This window comes from Chaetodon trifascialis, chromosome 18 (genome assembly GCF_039877785.1).
Source record: "Chaetodon trifascialis isolate fChaTrf1 chromosome 18, fChaTrf1.hap1, whole genome shotgun sequence".
Classification (NCBI taxonomy): domain Eukaryota; kingdom Metazoa; phylum Chordata; class Actinopteri; order Chaetodontiformes; family Chaetodontidae; genus Chaetodon; species Chaetodon trifascialis.
In genome coordinates this window covers 8,558,957-8,577,443 of record NC_092073.1, presented here as the reverse complement: position 1 = coordinate 8,577,443, position 18,487 = coordinate 8,558,957, and the positions used below count along the sequence as shown (strand labels likewise).

Below are 18,487 nucleotides of genomic sequence, written 5' to 3'. Positions count from 1 at the left end.
CAATTTTCATTCTCAACGAAGACACAAGCTTGGAAACATGACACTTAAAGGTTAGCTTTTCATCAATCCAAATACCAAGGTACTTATACTCTGTCACCCTTTCAATATTTGCACCATTCATGGTAGAGATGATGAAGCTGTCAGGAGTTATGTTTTGTGTTCTGGAGAACAACATAAATTTTGTTTTGTCTGCATTGAGAACCAGTTTATGATTATTGAGTGCAACTTGAACATCAGAAAAACATTTTTGGAGGGAATTTAAGGCGGAGTGTGCATTGTTTGCAATACAGTACAATATGGTGTCATCAGCATATAAATGAATCTTACTCCCAGTGACAACCGACGTAATATCATTGATATAAAGCGAGAACAAAAGAGGCCCCAGGATGGAGCCTTGTGGGACACCTTGTGCTAATTACACAAGTTCAGATTTACTATCCCCAATACACACACACTGCTGTCTGTCGCTAAGGTAGCTCTGAAACCATTTAAAAGCCAAGTCCTCAAATGCGAGACTACGAAGTATTTTTAAGAGCAGTACATGATCCACTGTATCAAATGCTTTTGAAAGATCAATAAAAAGAGCTGCACAGTGTTTTTTCCTATCTAAGGCTGTAATAATGTCATTTAAAACAAAGGTGGCTGCAGTGATAGTGCTATGTCTTTCCCTAAATCCTGATTGATGCATGCTGAGGATGCAATGTGTTGAGATGAAAGATTTTGATTGTTTTTTGACAAGAGACTCCAAGACTTTTGACAGGCAAGATAATTTAGAAATAGGTCTGTAGTTATTTAAGTTAGCAGTTCCACTACCTTTATGCAAAGGTGTTACATAAGCGACTTTCCAAACCTTAGGAACTGTGCCATTTAAAACTGAAAGGTTAAAAATGTATGTAATATAGTTGACAACAATTGGAGCAGCAACTTTTAGAAAGAAGGGGTCAAGTTAATCCTCTCCCACAGATGTCTTGGAATCCAAGGAAAGAAGTGCGTTAGCTACTTCATCGATAGAAAAAGGCCGCAGTGAAAAGCAAGGAGTTTGCGTAATATGGGCGGTGGGATCAGTAGTAGAGAGTGGTGGTCCTGTATAAAAATTTGCAGGATTAGAAGAAGCTTTTGGAATAAGATTTAAAAAATAATCAGATTTGGCCTTTCATATTGCAGAAGTACATTTATTTCTAAGCTGTCTACAAGAAAGCAAGTCAGTCAGTGTTCACTGAGTGTTTTCTTTGTGCACTTTTACTACCTGCCACAGAAACCAGAGAGACAAACAAAAAAACAAAAACAGGTCTGGCATTACGACAAAGAATTTATTTTGCTTACAGCCATAAAACCTGTCTGTATTTGTTAATACCGTTTAATTACCGTTGTGTACACCTGACGTTGTGTGCACCTGACTTGTGCAATTTGGCCAACGCCTATAATCTGTGGAAACGCCAGCAAATATCAGACTTTCACATCAGACAGCATGAAAATGACATTTTGTCAGTCAGTTTTCACTGAGTGTTTTCTTTGTGCAGTTACCCCAATGCCACAGAAACAAGAGAGGCAAAACATTTTCATGTTTGAATTGAAAAACAGGCCTGAAACAGTATTTTTTTGGCATCACGACAAAGAATTTATTTTGCTTACAGCCACTGTCTGTATTTGTTAGCACAGTTTTAATTGCCGTTGTGTGCGCTAGCCTCGGAAGAAAAAAAAGCGAATAAAAGCTTGTTGTGCCGACGGCTTCCGTACAATGACATATGAAAATGCGGAAGCTCATGTGGCAAGTTTTTGGGCGTGTCAGCTTGTGAACAACAAAACTGATGCTTCCAGCAGAAGTCTTCCTGCGACAGAAAGGCTCCTGATCACTTGAGGACAACGAGGAAAGTGTGTGTGAGTAAGTAGAGGATGAGTCTCACTCAGTTTCTCACGGCAGAATAATGTTTGCTTTGTTGACAGTCGCCTCATCAGCAGCAGTTGCCTCATCCAGACTATCAGCTCACTGGCTCATTTGAATTTATCAGATAAAGGAATTAACAGCTCTTCCCTCCTTTCTTTGCATCAGACGCAGTATGGCATCTCCATCCCCGCTATCCAAAGGCAACACCATCTTCTCTCTGGCTCTGTTGAGAAAGCTGAGCGATGACGACAAGACCGCAAATGTCTTCTTCTCCCCTTTTAGCATCTCTTCAGCCTTGGCTATGGTGATGCTGGGGGCCAGAGGCAACACACTTGCGCAGATTGTGGAGGTGCAACACACACACAGGATCTACACAGACTTTGTGCTCACAGAGCATTTCTTTAAGTGTCATATTAAAGTGTATTTTCACTTGTTCCTAATTGAGTATATTTTCCTCGATCACCAGTTGTCTGCTGTGTCCACAGTGCCTGGAAACCCAGGATTGTCAGGATGATGTCCACGTTAGCTTTGCCCGACTGCTGAGCGAGCTCAACCAGCCAGACACTCCGTATGCCCTCAGTGTTGCCAACAGACTGTACGGGGAGCAGTCCTATCGGTTCGTTCAGGTGTGTGTGTGTGTGTGTGTGTGTGTGTGTCTTCAAGTGTATCTCCATGGGTGTGATTATGTGTGTTAGGCTTGAGTGAATGAGCTACGCAAATAGAAATATTAGACTCCATGGACTCTACTACCGCCGGCGCGGTAGTATTTCCGAGCGGCGCAGGCAGGCACACGGCGCATTTGGAATTTTGGTAAACCGAGAACCGAGGCGTACAGAGGTGAGCCAGGATGAGCGTTGCGGCGCAGTGTGTGTGTGTGTGTGTGTGTGTGTGTGTGTGGGGGGGGGGGGGGGGGGGGGGGGGGGGGGGGGGGGCATAATGAGCATTGGAATTTTCGACCATTTCGGTCTGCGCCGGCGGCGTCAAAGTGCGCTGACAGCTCGCCACCTCAGACCTGGTCAACTCTGTGGCGGCGCAAGTGGATTTTCGTAAACCGGTGGAGACGTGCACTCACGTCACCAACACCTCACAGTCAGGTTTCCACAGTGTCTGGCATTTCACTGCGATCAATTATTAGCAACAGCCACGATTCAATGCAGCTATCTGAGTCAGCACATACAGTCAGACCTAAATTTCTATATTTTGATCCGTATCTCATCTGACCACATCGAAAGCGCGTTCGGCACGCGTAATGGTCACTCAACCTGACCGAATGTACACAGGTGGAACAGGGATGTCTGGTGATCTGTGACTCAAATTGCCTGATGACAACCGTGTATGCCACTTTCCTCGGGTCGGCACATGACTTGTTCATTGTGGCGAATTCTAGCATCCCTACAGTCTTTCAGGGGGACACCTCTCTGGATGGGTGGCTGCTAGGTGATAACGGCTATCCACTGAAAACGTGGTTGATGACGCCATATATCACACCGTCAACAAGACGGCAGCGTGGTTTTAACGGTGTTTTCAGCAGTGCTCGGTCAGTCATCGAACGCACACTGCGATCAATAATTAGCAACAGCCACGATTCAATGCAGCTGTCTGAGTCAGCACATACAGTCAGACCTATATTTTGATCAGTATCTCATCTGACGACATCGCACGTTCGGCACGCGTAATGGTCACTCACCCAGACCAAATGTGCACAGGTGAAACAGGGATGAGAACTAATCGGTTAACGTCGCTGTGCCGACCAGAAACAGCCGTGACATCCTACAGAGCATATATACTGCATCTGTCTCAGAGCACTCAAGAGACAGAGAGAGACAGACACATGGAAAAAACGTAAGTGATGATCGTTGTCCGCTATTACCCACGTCATTTCATTCCAAATACAAATGTAATCATAGTAATGCTTAACGATATCTACAAAGATGGAGTACATCATTGCTTTGAGGAGGATGAAGAGGAGGCAGAGGATTTACCATCTAAGGACGTCATATTTAGACATCAGAATCAGAATCAGAAATCCTTTATTTATCCCCGCGGGGAAATTGTTTTTGTTGCAGTGCTCCTTTCAAGAATAGAATTAGAATAAAATTATAAAAGAAAGAAAAGAGAGAACTATATAAAAAGCAAATATAAAAACAAAATATTTATATTGAGAATATATATCCATCCATCCATCTTCTATGCCACTTATCCCTTTCGGGGTCACGGGGGGCTGGAGCCTATCCCAGCTGTCGACAGGCGAGAGGCGCGGTACACCCTGGACCGGTCGCCAGCCGATCACAGGGTAACATATATACACAAACAACCATTCACGCTCACACTCACACCAAGGGGCAATTTAGGGCCAATTAACCTAATGAGCATGTTTTTGGTCTGTGGGAGGAAGCCGGAGTGCCCGGAGAGAACCCACGCATGCACGGGAAGAACCTGCAAACTTCACACAGAAAGGCCTGACCCGGGAATTGAACCAGCAACCTTGTTGCTGTGAGGCACGCGCACTACCTGCTGCACCACCGTGCAGCCCTGAGAATATAGAGCAATATACACACACACAGACATGAGTGACGTCAGTCTCCTCCTGGGAGAAGTTTGGGCATCAGACACTTTCCTGTGGGGTCTCAGTCATCCTCAAAACTGGCCATGCGCCTGGCCAGCGGCGTTCTTAAAGGTGAGGTGAGGAGCTGCTGTGATAATTTGACTCAGCTGTGTCAAACCCTGCCTTCTCCCCTCCCTCTTTCCGAGTTGTGCTGCTGGGTGGGACTGAGATGAGAAGGAGGAGGAGATGCGGGAAGAGGGAGGGAAGAAGGCGTTGAGTGGGTTTGACACAGCCGAGTCAAATCTTCACTAATCACAGCAGCTCCTCGCCTCACCTTTAAAAACGCTGCTGGCGAGCATGGCAAGTTTTGAGCATGACTGAGACCCCACAGGAAAGTGTCTGACGCCCAAACTTCTCCCAGGAGGAGACTGACATTCTGGTCCGGGAGGTCCAGGCTCGCAGTGGCCGTGTGTGTGGAAAGTTATTGATCATCAGATGTTTTTTGAACTGATGTAACCGCAAATACTCACTTAATGACAGCTGGGTGGCGAGGCGCTCCCTCCTCTCCCGTGCGCTCTGCTGCTCTCCCAGTTGACATGGCACATGCAGTTCGGCCTCTCTCCATCTTAAGTCCCTTAATGTGTCCTGCGTGAGTTCATAGTGACATCCACGTCGTACAGCCATGTTGTGTGAAACGCAACATGCCACAAAGAGTGCAGCGACACTCTGAGGGCTGTATGTTAATGAACCACTGTAGCACTGCTGAAAACACCATTAAAACCACGCTGCCGTCTTGTTGAAGGTGTGATATATGGCGTCATCAACCACGTTTTCAGTGGATAGCCGTTATCACCTAGCAGCCACCCATCCAGAGAGGTGTCCCCATGAAAGACTGTAGGGATGCTAGAATTCGCCACGATGAACGAGTCATGTGCCGACCCGAGGAAAGTGGCATACACGTTTGTCATCAGGCAATTTGAGTCACAGATCACCAGACATCCCTGTTTCACCTGTGTACATTCGGTCAGGTTGAGTGACCATTACGCGTGCCGAACGTGCTTGCGATGTGGTCAGATGAGATACGGATCAAAATATAGAAATTTAGGTCTGACTGTATGTGCTGACAGATAGTTGCATTGAATTGTGGCTGTTGCTAATTATTGATCGCAGTGAAATGCCAGACACTGTGGAAACCTGACTGTGAGGTATTGGTGACGTGAGTGCACGCCTCCACTGGTTTGCGCCGCTGGCGTGGACCGAAATGGAATGAAAATCCAAATCTGCCGGCCGATTATGCCCCTACTGCACTGCAACGCCCATCCTGACGCACCTCTGTGCGCCTCGGTTTACCAAAATACCAAGTGCGCCTGCCTGCGCTGCACGAAAATACCACTGCGCAGGGGGCGCACCCTACGCCGCGCCGGCAGCGGAATCGAAAATAGAGCCCCATGGGTGAGTGAGTGAACAGCAGGCAAGCATGCAAGGAAGTAAAGAAACAGACGGAATGCATCAATGTGATGAATTCGCTCGGGTGAATTCAGACATGTTGTGGTTCCAGGATTTCTTAACACAAACCAGGAAACACTACAGTGCAGAGCTGGAGACTGTGGACTTCATAAGCAGGTTTGAGCAAGCAAGGGTCAACATCAACAGCTGGGTGGAGAAGCAGACACAAGGTGCATCACACACACAAACACACTCCATCAGTTTGATTCATTAGCCCCTACAGACCGCATGCAGTCATGATGACGAAATGTTGAGGTGAGCTCCATCCGCCTTTTAATAAAAAAAAAAAAAGTGTGTGCTGGTGACTCCCCTCTTCAGATGTTAGTAATGGAAACCCCCTCGTCCAAAAAATGTTGAATAACCTGCTATTTTTCAGGTATCTATGTTTTTGGAGGACACAGCTAATGAGCGTTGTTTTTCTTCAGATGATCTTGAGTTTCGGGTGGAAGCTTTGTGCTCTCTGGCATTGATACTACTGGTTCCATGTGGTTTTAATGCTGTCAACAGGTAAAATTAAGGATGTTGTGGCCAAAGACATGGTGAACAGTTTGACCCGGCTGGTGTTGGTCAATGCCATCTACTTCAAAGGCACCTGGAATGAACCATTCCTGAGGGTTCGCACGCATGATGCCCAGTTTAGAGTCAACAAGGTAAAGCTGCACAAAGAAAGCACTCAGTGAACACTGACTGTATGGTAGAATATACAGTAACTAAGGTCTAATAGCTGGATATGAAGTGAATTTCTTTAGAGATTGAACCTTGAAAGGGATTTTTTTCAATGTCACATTCTATCACGTATGTGAAAATCCTAAAAAGAGTCTTTGAATTCTTCATCAGGGTCATGGCTGCAGAAAATGTTCCAAATCTGACACAAAAGACTAAAAATCTGTTCAGGACATGTTGGCACCTCATGTTCGTCTCACCTCTAACACTAACTCAGCTTACACACAGCGTAAATAAAGCAACACTGGCATCCACTTTGAGCTCGTTTCATGGCGTCTGATGTGAAGTCTAATATTTACTGACATTTTATCTCTGATTTGATCCACTAACTCCTACGATGAGGTCTCTGTGGTTTACTTAATATTCCACTTTCTTGCAGCCAATCAGAGTCAGTGAATCAGTGTTAATATCCCAAATGTTGCTCTACCAGAGCCTGTTTTAAAATAGTGTTTTCTCAATTCTAAAAGATTCTGCTTCCTCTCTTTGTTCTCTCAGAATGACACTAAGCCAGTGCAGATGATGAGACAAAAAACCTACTTTCCTTTTGCCTTTGTTCCTGAAGCCAACTGTCAGGTAATTAAGCAACTGATCAGTCAGTCAATATGGCCAGAGAGCAGTATAAACTGTGTTTGCTGTCATGTTTGAAACCCTCTGTTGGGCAGGTTCTGGAGATGCCTTACAAAGGAAAAGAACTCAGCATGCTCATCTTTTTACCCAAGGAGATGGAGGACAATACAACAGGTCTGGAGAAGGTAGGACACACACACACACACACACACACACACACACACACACACACACACACACACACACGCTCTGTATATGATCATTGACACATGTAATTGTTGATGTTTTATCCACCCCCAGCTGGAGAAGCAGCTGACCTATGAGAAATTTGTGGAGTGGACTCGTCCAGACAAGATGGCTGGAGTTGAGGTGGACGTGAGGCTGCCTCGATTCAAGATGGAGAAGAATTATGACCTGAACAATGTCCTGAAAAGCATGGGCATGGTGGATGCTTTCAATGACTCAAAGAGCGACTTCTCTGGTGAGACTGATCGACCACATCGGATACAGTGACTGTAATGTCAGCAGTGAAACTATCCAGTGTTATAAAAAGCAGTAAAAACTACTTCCACCTTGACCAGTTACAACAATACAATGTTTTGCTTTGAGACATCAGTGTTATCTACTAATAATAGCCACCAGCATTCCTCAGCAGAACAGTTACTTTCACTTCGACACTTAGGGTTTTTTCTAGTAGTGCTTGTTTGCCTTCTGTCGGATTTTGAATGACGGGCCTTTACTTGCATTGCGCCTTCGAAATGAATGATTGTACTTCGTCTACCTTCCCTGTCACAGAGGTGTCTGAACCAGCTGTACTGGCTGATGCTGATAACTTCCTTCATCATCCAGGTGGTTCTTGGGTTGCTCTCAGGGCAAACATCAGCCTCAGCTCTCTGGAGCATTTTGATAGTTTTGACTATTTTGGGAATAGGCCCTGAGTTCCCTATTTATGGTGAGGACAGCACTCGTTGTCTGGTTTCTTATCCATTAGCGCTTGTTTGGGTGACCTTACCAGGCTCTCAACAATGGATGCTATCACGTTTAATCGGAGAGAGAAACCGCGCCAAAATGTTGTGAATCAAAAAATGCTGTTAAGAAGCTAAGTTGATTCTTTTGATTGAGAGACTCGTAGGGGCAGAAATGACACACTGTGTGCTGAAGGGAGCCTGTGAAGAACAGAAGAAGAATGTTGTAGTTAGGAGAAGCTATACTGACAAATACATTCAGTGTCCACTGGTGATCCAAAACACAAAGGTAGCATGCATATTGATTATTGTGTACAGTGTAAAGCATCACAGCTAAGCACATGACAGTGCACTTTTTTTGGTTTAAAAATGTCTCTCTTTTCTCCTCTTGGACAGGCATGTCTGAGACCGGAGGCCTGGTACTTTCAAAAGTCGCCCACAAGGCTTTTGTGGAGGTGAATGAAGAGGGAACTGAAGCTGCTGCTGCCACCACTGTGTACTGTGAGTTTCTGTGTGCCAATCTCAATTTAGTGCACTTCGTCGCTGACCACCCCTTCCTCTTCTTCATCCGACATAACACCACCATGAGCGTTCTCTTTGCCGGCCGATTCTGCTCCCCCGTGTGAGCACTGTGCCCTGTGCAGCTGTGTGACCCAGCTGCTTCCTTTTAATGCAGTTAAAGGAACAGTTTTTAGGGCGTAGTGTCACTGCTCTGGAGTGTGTGCACAGCACCTCTGCATTGCTTTAGCTGTGAAGCACATTTCCCCACTGAGTTGAATCCAAATTCCCATCCCATGTTTTCAAGACCACATTTTTGGCGGAAAGCCTTAAAGTGAAAACTGTGGATTCGCTCACCGCACCCTCGCATTAACACCCAGAACTACAAAGCTGAACGTATCCCACTTGTTGTCCAGTCTGTTGCTTGCAGGTGTGCTTTTGCTGATTTTTATAAATACTTTTCCCGATGATTATGTGTATTTTGGAAAGAATCTTTGCTTATGCTTGAGTAGGAAACTAAGTGTGGCAAACACTCTGGCATGTTGAACTGTTGCACCTACACATCATCATGAGTACAATGCTTTGAAATGTAACTGAGTATATTGAGCATAGAGTATAATGACAGCAGATTTTGTCAGCTAATGAATTCAAAGTGCTGCACCAATGTGTATGTTTCTGTTTGTACAAATGGAATAAAGGCATGGTTTGAAAACACTGTGTGCATGTTTTTGTTTAATTTTATTACCCTTTGTGTTACAGTACATTTTGTGCTGAATTCCCTCAGACTTCATGCTGCAGCCATCCAACATATCCTCAGGTTGGAACCAATTAGGCCAGGAGGCCAGTAGAGGGAGCTGATGATTGCATTTAATCCTCTTGGATTTGTAACAGCGCTTCAGGTCATGTGCTTGGACGTTGAGAAAAATGGATTGAAGCAAGACAGAAAAGATTAATCGGGGTTCAAACACCGTCTCTAGAGCCACAGTGGAAATCTGATAAAGGCGGCAACTGGAGTGTACTGAATGTACAGTATGTAACAAGGTTACGTCAAAACATATTTTGAGACTTCATAGAGGTTGAAGAGGGTACAAGAGCATCAGCAGGTTAATGAACATAAGGCCAAATACAGCTGCAGCTGTGGTTAGAAGCAGGGGCGGACTGGGATAAAAAATCAGCCCTGGCATTTTGGACCATACCAGCCCAGCACATTTGATAACGCACACCTTTTCAGTCTTTTCGGTCTCTTGAATGTGTATACCAACTGTGCAACTCTTTAAAGCCACGTACCTTAAGCCATGCAATGAGTTAACAGGAATCAGTGAGAGTGGACACATTAAATACTTCCAAAAAGTGTAATTTATTAACACTACAAAAAAAGTACACTCCATCACAGTAATGGATCTTTAAGCAGAATTCATCGTATTGGGTGTACCTATGTGTTTCAGGGAGGAAGAAAAGTGAAAAAGAAAGAATAGAGATGAGAAATGATGGATCAGATGCTAACTCTTCCAAGAGTAGTACTCAATAAATTGTGAACTAACCCAGTCCAAAAGGTTGAATGTAGCTGAACTCCTGAATGAACTTTGAACTGTGTGTATGTATGTTTGAGAGAGAAAGCAAGAGAGATTTAATTATTGGTCAGTCTTCAAGATAAAAACAGCAGTGTAGAAACTATTAGAGAGACAGACAAACAGACAGACAGACAGACAGACAGACAGACAGACAGAGAGAGAGAGTTGTGTCGAGGGCTGGAGGGTGGTTATGAGCAAACTCTTGCTGGCTTTTTTTTTTTTTTTTGCCGGATGCATTATGCCGGCTAGATTTATGTATCCTTGCATTGAAAAACATACAAGTGCACCTGACTTGTGCAATTTGGCCAACGCCTATAATCTGTGGAAATGCCAGCAAATATCAGACTTTCACATCAGACAGCATGAAAATGACATTTTGTCAGTCAGTTTTCACTGAGTGTTTTCTTTGTGCAGTTACCCCAATGCCACAGAAACAAGAGAGGCAAAACATTTTCATGTTTGAATTGAAAAACAGGCCTGAAACAGTATTTTTTTGGCATCACGACAAAGAATTTATTTTGCTTACAGCCACTGTCTGTATTTGTTAGCACAGTTTTAATTGCCGTTGTGCGCTAGCCTTGGAAGAAAAAAAAAAGCGAGTCAGAGCTTATTGCGTCCACTCGGCTTCCGTACAGTGACATAAAGAGAATGAGGAAGCTCATGTGACGAGTTTTGGGGCGTGTCAGCTTGTAAATAATAAAACTAGTGCCTCCAGCAGAAGTCTTCCTCCGACAGAAAGGCTCCTGATCACTTGAGGACAACGAGGAAAGTGTGTGTGAGTAAGTAGAGGATGAGTCTCACTCAGTTTCTCACGGCAGAGTAATGATTGCTTTGTTGACAGTCGGTGTAGCAGCAGACTATCAGCTCATTGGTTCTTATATCAGTTTCTATCATATATCAGTTTTACCTGGAAGGTTTACCGGAACAGGTATTGTGCTGCGCTTGAAAAGCTGGCTTTTACAGGCACTGACTAAGATCTGATCCGTAGACCAGAGTATATCTCAGTGACAGCACATGTAATTGTAAGTACAATGTAATACATAGCTTCTGAGTTGAGCACAGGAAGTTGCTTTATGTTGCAGTCCAAGTGACATTAACCCCTTCAGCTGTTTCTTTGACAATATTCATTGAAAAATCTGGACGTTTAATACTCTCTTGAAATGTATGATGTCTTGTTAATACATGTACAATCTGCTGATAAATTTGCATACCTGCAAGCAACCTGTAAATTTGCATACCTGATGCAGCTTATTTCTACTCCTAGATTACTAATGACATTAATCAATTAGGGCAGAAACCGTACTGAACAGAGTCTTACTGCTTTGAATGTAGTCTTAATACATCGTCTGTCAGGTATTTATATTCAGAGACAACCAATGTAATTGTGAATTAACTTTTCAGTGGAGTTTGGCCCAAAGGAAGTGAAATCAGATAAAAAGATAAAAGTGTTATTTCTATCTAATACTAATTATGAATTCAGCAATTAGCTCTCTGCCCTCCCTTCTTTGCAGACACAATGGCATCATCAACCCCCCTCTGCAAGGCCAACACCACCTTCTCTCTGGCTCTGTTCAGAAAGCTGAGCGATGACGACAAGACCGCAAATATCTTCTACTCCCCTTTTAGCATCTCTTCGGCCCTGGCTATGGTGATGCTGGGGAGCGGAGGAAACACGGCCACACAGATGTCAGAGGTACAGTACACACACACACACACACACACACACACACACACACACACACACACACACACACACACACACACGAACTGACCGATCAACACCTGGTGCAGTCTGATTTTTTTGAAGCTTATAATCTTACTTTTTTTTTAAGTGTTAGGTTCAGTTACACAGAACTGAAGGGCAGAGTGAAATACCGCAGGTCCACATTCAGTATGAATCACCAGTTTTTCTTGCAGCATCAGCAAAAATGACAAAGATCTGGCCTGTTCAGGGGTTTTATTTTTTATTAGGGGCGGCTCTGCGCTGTGTTACGATAAGAACATAATACATAATATGGAAGTGTAAAGGCAATAAAGATTTTGGTGAAATAATCTGTGCACCTTATCAGTTCCCATTGTGTTCACCTTCTTAAGAATCATGAGCATTATCCCCTGAATGTTTGACAGCGGCACGTGGTGAGTTTACTGTTCAGAAGAAGAAGCTGTGACACAACCTATTTGGACTTAATTGTTTCTTGTGTATAGAGGCTGTAAAAGGGTGTCAAGGGTTTATGGCAGTTTCAAAGATGAGTCTATGATATATTTACTGTTTCTGCTGCACCAGCAGCGTCACCAAGACAAAAATCTAACTGATTTATGGTATTTTTCTGACAAGTCAGTCCGAGTGATCCTGCCTGTTTCATTGTGGTGATGTACAGTAAATGTGTGTGAATGCCTGGCTTTGTGAGTACCAGAGGGCACACACTCTCTGTTACTCACAAAGTCATGAATGCATGCAAACATGCATGAAGGGAGCAGAGGTGACAGTAACATATAGCTGCTGTGAGGATTCTTTAGCAGCCATTTCCCAGAAAATCCAGTTGTGTGAACTTTTTTTGTTTAACTTGTTCATTAACCAGCCACTCTACAAATATCACAGTCCGTTGATGGAAGTAAGAAATGTGTTGGTCAGCAATGACCTAATCACCTGATTTTGTGGGAACTTGTCATTCTTGCCAACCATTTAGAAATGTGTGTACACTGGTACTGGCAACAAACCCTGTTATTTATCAGTTAGTGGTCTTGAACATACAGTACTACTGACTACAACTGCTTTACAAAATAAGAACACAAGAATCTTAAGCAGAAAACAAACATGTTGGTAAGCCATTAAGTCCTTTACACTTAACTAAACAAATGAGGGCTGTAACTTCACAGGAAGAAATTTTATTATGCTGTAAAATGCAGCAGCAAAATTCCTGTGTAAAACATTATATGCCACATAAATCTGATTCATGCTATAGACGTTTTTTGCTGTCAATATTAAGAACCTGAGCAACCCAGATTTAAATCATCACTGGTTTCTAAAGCAACTGCTTCAATTTTCTCCTCCCTTGTGGCTTTGCTCCAGCTGGGTCCAGCACCTCTCCAAGGCACACAAATGGGCTCGGGAAAGTATTTAAGAGCCACTTAGCAGCAGCCAAAAAGCTTGTGTTTGCCAACCTTAATAGGTTAAAGTGCCAGTAACTCACTCAGGGTGTGGTGAGTTCACCCTGACAGCAATGTTAGGTGTGGTTACTCTTCAGCACTTCCATTCACAACATGACAAAGAGTGAGTGCCGTGACCGAAGATGCCAATGCAATAACTCTCTTTAATTGTCCAGTCAGTATTCAGCATATGAATGTGGGAAAGTTTCGTGCTTTCACAGGTCAATACTTTCAGTATGAAGATGGTGTTTGTAACTGTGTAACCTCACTTTTTGAGGCATCTAAAGTTAAGCTACTGTGCAAGGCCTGCAGAATACGACTCAACCCACGCATCACTGCTCGGACGACGCGACACACACCCATGAGACGCGATTTCTAACTTGACATTGCACGCTATCAATTGCACCTCTAGGTCCTCTGCTTCACTGAGGCAGAGAAGCCGCGGCATGGGGCGGAGATGCAGCTACAGCAGCAGGTCCAGTCCACACTGCCGCTGCATCTGCTGAAGGTGGTAACAATTCAACAGTACGGCAGCGATAAACTAACCGAGGGGCCTTTTACTAACTGTGCTGGTGGTGTCATATGGTGAGGGGGGTCCGTGGAGACAAAGAGCCAGAGGTCCCAGAGAGAATTTCACACTTGTTTTCACACTGCTTTGCTTGCTGATCTCCAATCTGCTACTGGGCTGAACTGAGTATGGAAAAAAACAGCAATGCACGGGAGCAGCCCCGGTTATGTGCTGTTTATTGGATGTTTAGTGTGTGTGTGTCTAACCGCTGAAAATCCTGGAGTAACACATAATGCATGGAATGCAGTCCTGGCTTTTCTTTTTTATCTCTTCTGCGCAGCTGGCAGAAACCACAGTGTGTTTACACTGAACTGTCAAAGGTTTGACATTTTGACAAGACACAAATTAAGCTGTTTCCTTTTCTCTATATATATATTACACAAGGACATTACTCTGATAACACTCTGGGATGTGGATAATACTGTCTGAAACAATGCGAATTCTTATTCGAAAGATGGACATTTGTTTTTGAAGGTAACCATGTAAATAACAGCATGGTGGAGGGATGGCATGTGTCCTCATGTGAATGTTTGGACAGGCTGGAAAGCTCGGGCAGCCATGGGTTCTTTAAAGTTGCTGTTAAAGGTGGTGTCCTCTCCTTTTTCCATCCTGTTTTTTTATTGTATTTTTTATGTTGGGATTGCCACATTTTTCGCTCTGTGTTATGCATGGACATCAACGTTTCAGTCATTTAGTCATCATAGTGGATGCAAATGCACAGCACGAAGCATCGAAGTCAGAGTCTTATTTATTTTGTCAATTGTCTTGTCACTGAATAGGCAAGATGACCACCAGGCCGCTCTTACACACTGTTTATGAAGGACTGGTCTGCATCTTGCTCAGTGCATCCTTGTAATGAGCTTGCACTTGTATATTGGACAGTATTAAAGCACAAAAAACAAACCCAGCGCTGCACAGATGAAACAACAGAGAAGCAGCATTACTCTGTAACAGCTGTCCTCTGTGTCCACAGTGCCTGAAAACCCGGGAATGTCAGGATGATGTCCACGTTAGCTTTTCCCAACTGCTGAGCGAGCTCAACAAGCCAGATGCGCCGTATGCCCTCAGTGTCGCCAACAGACTGTACGGGGAGCAGTCCTACCAGTTTGTTGAGGTGTGTGTATTTCAGCATGTGTGTATGTGTCCTCATAAGTGGGTGTGGTTCTCTTCACATATCGTCAGGCTGTAGTGAATGAGAGGCACGGACAGGAATGTTTGAGCTTTGTAAGAAGGAATGAGGTGTGGGGAGTGGACAGCAGGCTAGTGTACAAGCAAGGAACATAGTAGCTGTGATTACACTGATCTGGCTGTAATGACGTTTAATGCCACTAGGTTAACCAAAGAGATGGTTTTGTTTGGGTGATCAGAATCAGTAAATGTGTTGTTGATGTGTTCCAGGATTTCTTAGGCGACACCAAGAAGCACTACAGTGCAGAGCTGGAGCCTGTGGACTTTGTAACCAGCCCAGAGGTGGCAAGGCTCAACATCAACAACTGGGTGGAGAAGCAGACACAAGGTGCTTTATACACCCTGTCAGTCATCACTCATGACCCACTAGAAGTGTGTCAGCGCCTGTATCTGCAGAGACCCTGCCCTCTGCCTGTATGTCTTATCTTGCTGTGTGTGGGATGTTTCTGGGCGTCAGCCTTTGGCCAGTGGGTTCGTAGGTCCCAGCCAATAACAGCTCGCAGGCTGTGAGGACGCCAGATCGCAAGCACTCATCCAAGAGGAAGCCACAGTGTTGTTGAATGTTGTGTCTCCAAACCGATGAATCCTACTCAGTCTGACTTTAAGGCAGAAAGATTGCACGTTGATGCAGTAAATAGTCCATTGATTCGTTCATTTCTAGGACTATTTTCAGCTTCCAGGCGCATGACATGGCTGCACATATGTGTCAATTGTGTCCACCAGGTAAAATTAAGGATGTGCTGACCCAGGGTGTGGTGGACAGCATGACCAGGCTGGTGCTGGTCAATGCCATCTACTTCAAAGGCAGCTGGAACAAGCGGTTTCAGGAGAGCTCCACAAGTGATGCTCAGTTCAGAGTCAACCAGGTAGCTCTGCTCAGAGACAACATTCAATGGACTAACGCAGACTGAAACACCTCCATGCACACACATCACTGCAGGGAGGTGGAGATTTCACATGGGGTTCATTTTCTCTTTTCTGTTTGCTGTTTTCAGAATGAAAGCAAGCCAGTGAAGATGATGCACCAGAAAAGTAAATTCCCTTTAACCTACATCCCTGAAGCCAACTGCCAGGTAATCAAGCACTTCACATACGTCTGTCAGGGTGTCAGTGAGTCCATCAGCCAGCTGTTAACTGACCAGGCAGCAACTGGTTAAAGTGATGAGACTTTTTTGTCTATAACTATGAAACTACTTCATATCTGTTGCATGTACTCTCATAAGCTATTGTGTTAATATGCAAACTGTCTCCAGACCAGTTTATGTCTTGGCTGTAATGTTTGAAACCCTCTGTTGGACAGATCCTGGAGATGCCGTACAAAGGAAACGATCTCAGCATGCTCATCCTTCTACCCAATCAAATAGAGGACAGTACAACAGGTCTGGAGAAGGTAGGACCCCCCCCCCCCCCCCCCCCCCCCACACACACACATAAAGAAAGAAACAGGCAAACTAATAACTGATTTTTCATCCACCTAGCTGGAGCAGATGTTGACCTATGACAACTTTGTGGAGTGGACTCGTCCAGACATGATGAATGAAATTGAGGTGCAGGTGGGGCTGCCACGGTTCAAGATGGAGGAGAAGTACGACATGAAGAATGTCCTGATGAGCATGGGCATGGTGGATGCTTTCGATTTGGCAATGAGTGACTTCTCTGGTAGGACGTGGCGTGGGGATCATGTCAGACATGTTCATGAAAATTTAAAAAGCAGGCTCTCGAAACCTGCAGCAACAAGTCAGGCCTTATATTAACCTAAGATATTCTCTCCTCCTCCTCTCTTGACAGGCATGTCTCCCGCCAATGACTTGGTCCTGTCCAAAGTCGTCCACAAGGCTTTCGTGGAGGTCAACGAGGAGGGAACTGAGGCTGCCGCTGCTACCGCCGCTGTCATGATGCTGCGCTGTGCCTTCCGTCCAGCCACCTTCGTTGCAGACCACCCCTTCCTCTTCTTCATCCGGCACAACCCCTCCATGAGCATCCTCTTTGCCGGCCGGTACTGCTCTCCGGTTTAGAGCAGTGTTTCTCAACTGGAAGGGGGGGGGGGGGGGGGTTTAAGTTACACCTACCACTGCAGCAGCACTAACATCACCACTGTAGAGTTCCCTATAGCTGATCACACCCTGAGCTCCAGTCCCACATGTTCTCCATCAGACTACAAACTGTGGTGTTGGATTTTCTAAACTGTAAACTGTAAACTCCTCTTCATCACTTCTTGTACTCGTGATTCTGTGTTTATCCTTCTTGAAAACTAAGTTCTTGCACTTTTTATGTTTGGCCCATAATCTCATCCTTAGGATCTGGTTTACATCATGTCTGTAATGCATGTCTGCCCCTGTTTGCTGCACCCTCACACCCTAACCTTGTTTATCTAAACCATTAAAGTCTGGATTATCTTATCCCATACTTTACACCCTGTGAAAGAATTTGCCTTTATCACAGTGTCTTTCATCAGCCTCTAGCATAGACGTCAGCTGCACTTTTATACCATATGGGACCGTTGCAAGAGTCTCTGCACTTTTTATCTTTTTATATCTTCAGTTAACCAAAGAGAAAAATTTTACATTTATAATCGAGCAAAGCGCAGTTATATGTAATTGCAGCATTATGCATATTATGAATGTAGACTGTAGAGAACAAGAGCTTACATCAACTTTGAATTGGTTTATTTGTGGATCTTTATACTTTCACTGGAATAAATGTGTGTGGTTTGCAGATGTTGTCTTTTATTGACATTTACTCAGATCTGGCCATCTGTGATCAAATGGATTATGTACAGTTTGATCAATCACTGTGGAAGTGTCAATGCTACTGCTACTTCATTTTGTTGTTTATGAGAAGTCTTTAACTTCACATTACTGACTGTTAATGTTTAACCTAAACTCAGAGGTACATTACAGCAGCTGCTTTCATTTCTACAGGCCTTTCTTTGCTGAGAGCAGAAGAGTAATAGATGTTATTAAAAGAAAAAAGATTGGGGTTGTTACACTATTCAAGTTTGAAGGTCTGATAATAATGTGAACGTTTACAGGATTGTGCACCTGCAAGTGTCATGTCTGACCAGTGTAGAATCAGAGCATTTTGCAGGTAGAAATGTGGGAAGAAACAATGGAGGCTTGCTGTCTTGGATGCTCAGGTTTGAATATCAGGTATAGCAGGAATATATGCTATGTAGCAGAGCGTTGGGACATGTATGTTGTGAAGGAGGGGGAGTGATTTGTCGATGTCAGCAGTACACTGAGTGATCCCATCCTGCAGGTCAGTAAATGCTTTTTCACGGTGAGGGTTCAATGACAGTCTTACTCCAGCACAGTAGGTGGCGAT

General features: G+C 44.3%; 2 protein-coding genes across 6 annotated transcripts; both read left to right on the top strand.

Moving 5' to 3' along the window:
* The first annotated feature begins 1,740 nt into the window (after window positions 1-1,740).
* Window positions 1,741-9,402, top strand: LOC139346474 (leukocyte elastase inhibitor-like). 2 transcript variants are annotated; one of them, XM_070985507.1, is made up of 9 exons: window positions 1,741-1,882; window positions 2,051-2,234; window positions 2,371-2,511; window positions 5,989-6,106; window positions 6,444-6,586; window positions 7,155-7,232; window positions 7,322-7,411; window positions 7,527-7,707; window positions 8,588-9,402. In XM_070985507.1, the coding sequence occupies exons 2-9, from the start codon at window positions 2,058-2,060 to the stop codon at window positions 8,815-8,817; spliced, it is 1,158 nt and encodes a 385-aa protein (XP_070841608.1). In that variant the 5' UTR covers window positions 1,741-1,882; window positions 2,051-2,057; the 3' UTR covers window positions 8,818-9,402. The 2 variants fall into 2 exon arrangements, with proteins under 2 accessions (XP_070841608.1, XP_070841609.1); XM_070985508.1 differs by having other exon boundaries at window positions 1,744-1,878.
* Window positions 1,799-17,877, top strand: LOC139346473 (leukocyte elastase inhibitor-like). Of its 4 annotated transcripts, none has more exons than XM_070985505.1 (10): window positions 1,799-1,878; window positions 11,772-11,953; window positions 13,820-13,915; window positions 14,949-15,089; window positions 15,374-15,491; window positions 15,887-16,029; window positions 16,159-16,236; window positions 16,464-16,553; window positions 16,642-16,822; window positions 16,952-17,877. In XM_070985505.1, the coding sequence occupies exons 2-10, from the start codon at window positions 11,777-11,779 to the stop codon at window positions 17,176-17,178; spliced, it is 1,251 nt and encodes a 416-aa protein (XP_070841606.1). In that variant the 5' UTR covers window positions 1,799-1,878; window positions 11,772-11,776; the 3' UTR covers window positions 17,179-17,877. The 4 variants fall into 4 exon arrangements, with proteins under 4 accessions (XP_070841606.1, XP_070841604.1, XP_070841607.1 ...); XM_070985503.1 differs by lacking the exon at window positions 1,799-1,878 and adding an exon at window positions 10,928-11,039; XM_070985504.1 differs by lacking the exon at window positions 1,799-1,878 and adding an exon at window positions 10,930-11,035.
* The last annotated feature ends 610 nt before the right edge of the window (window positions 17,878-18,487 follow it).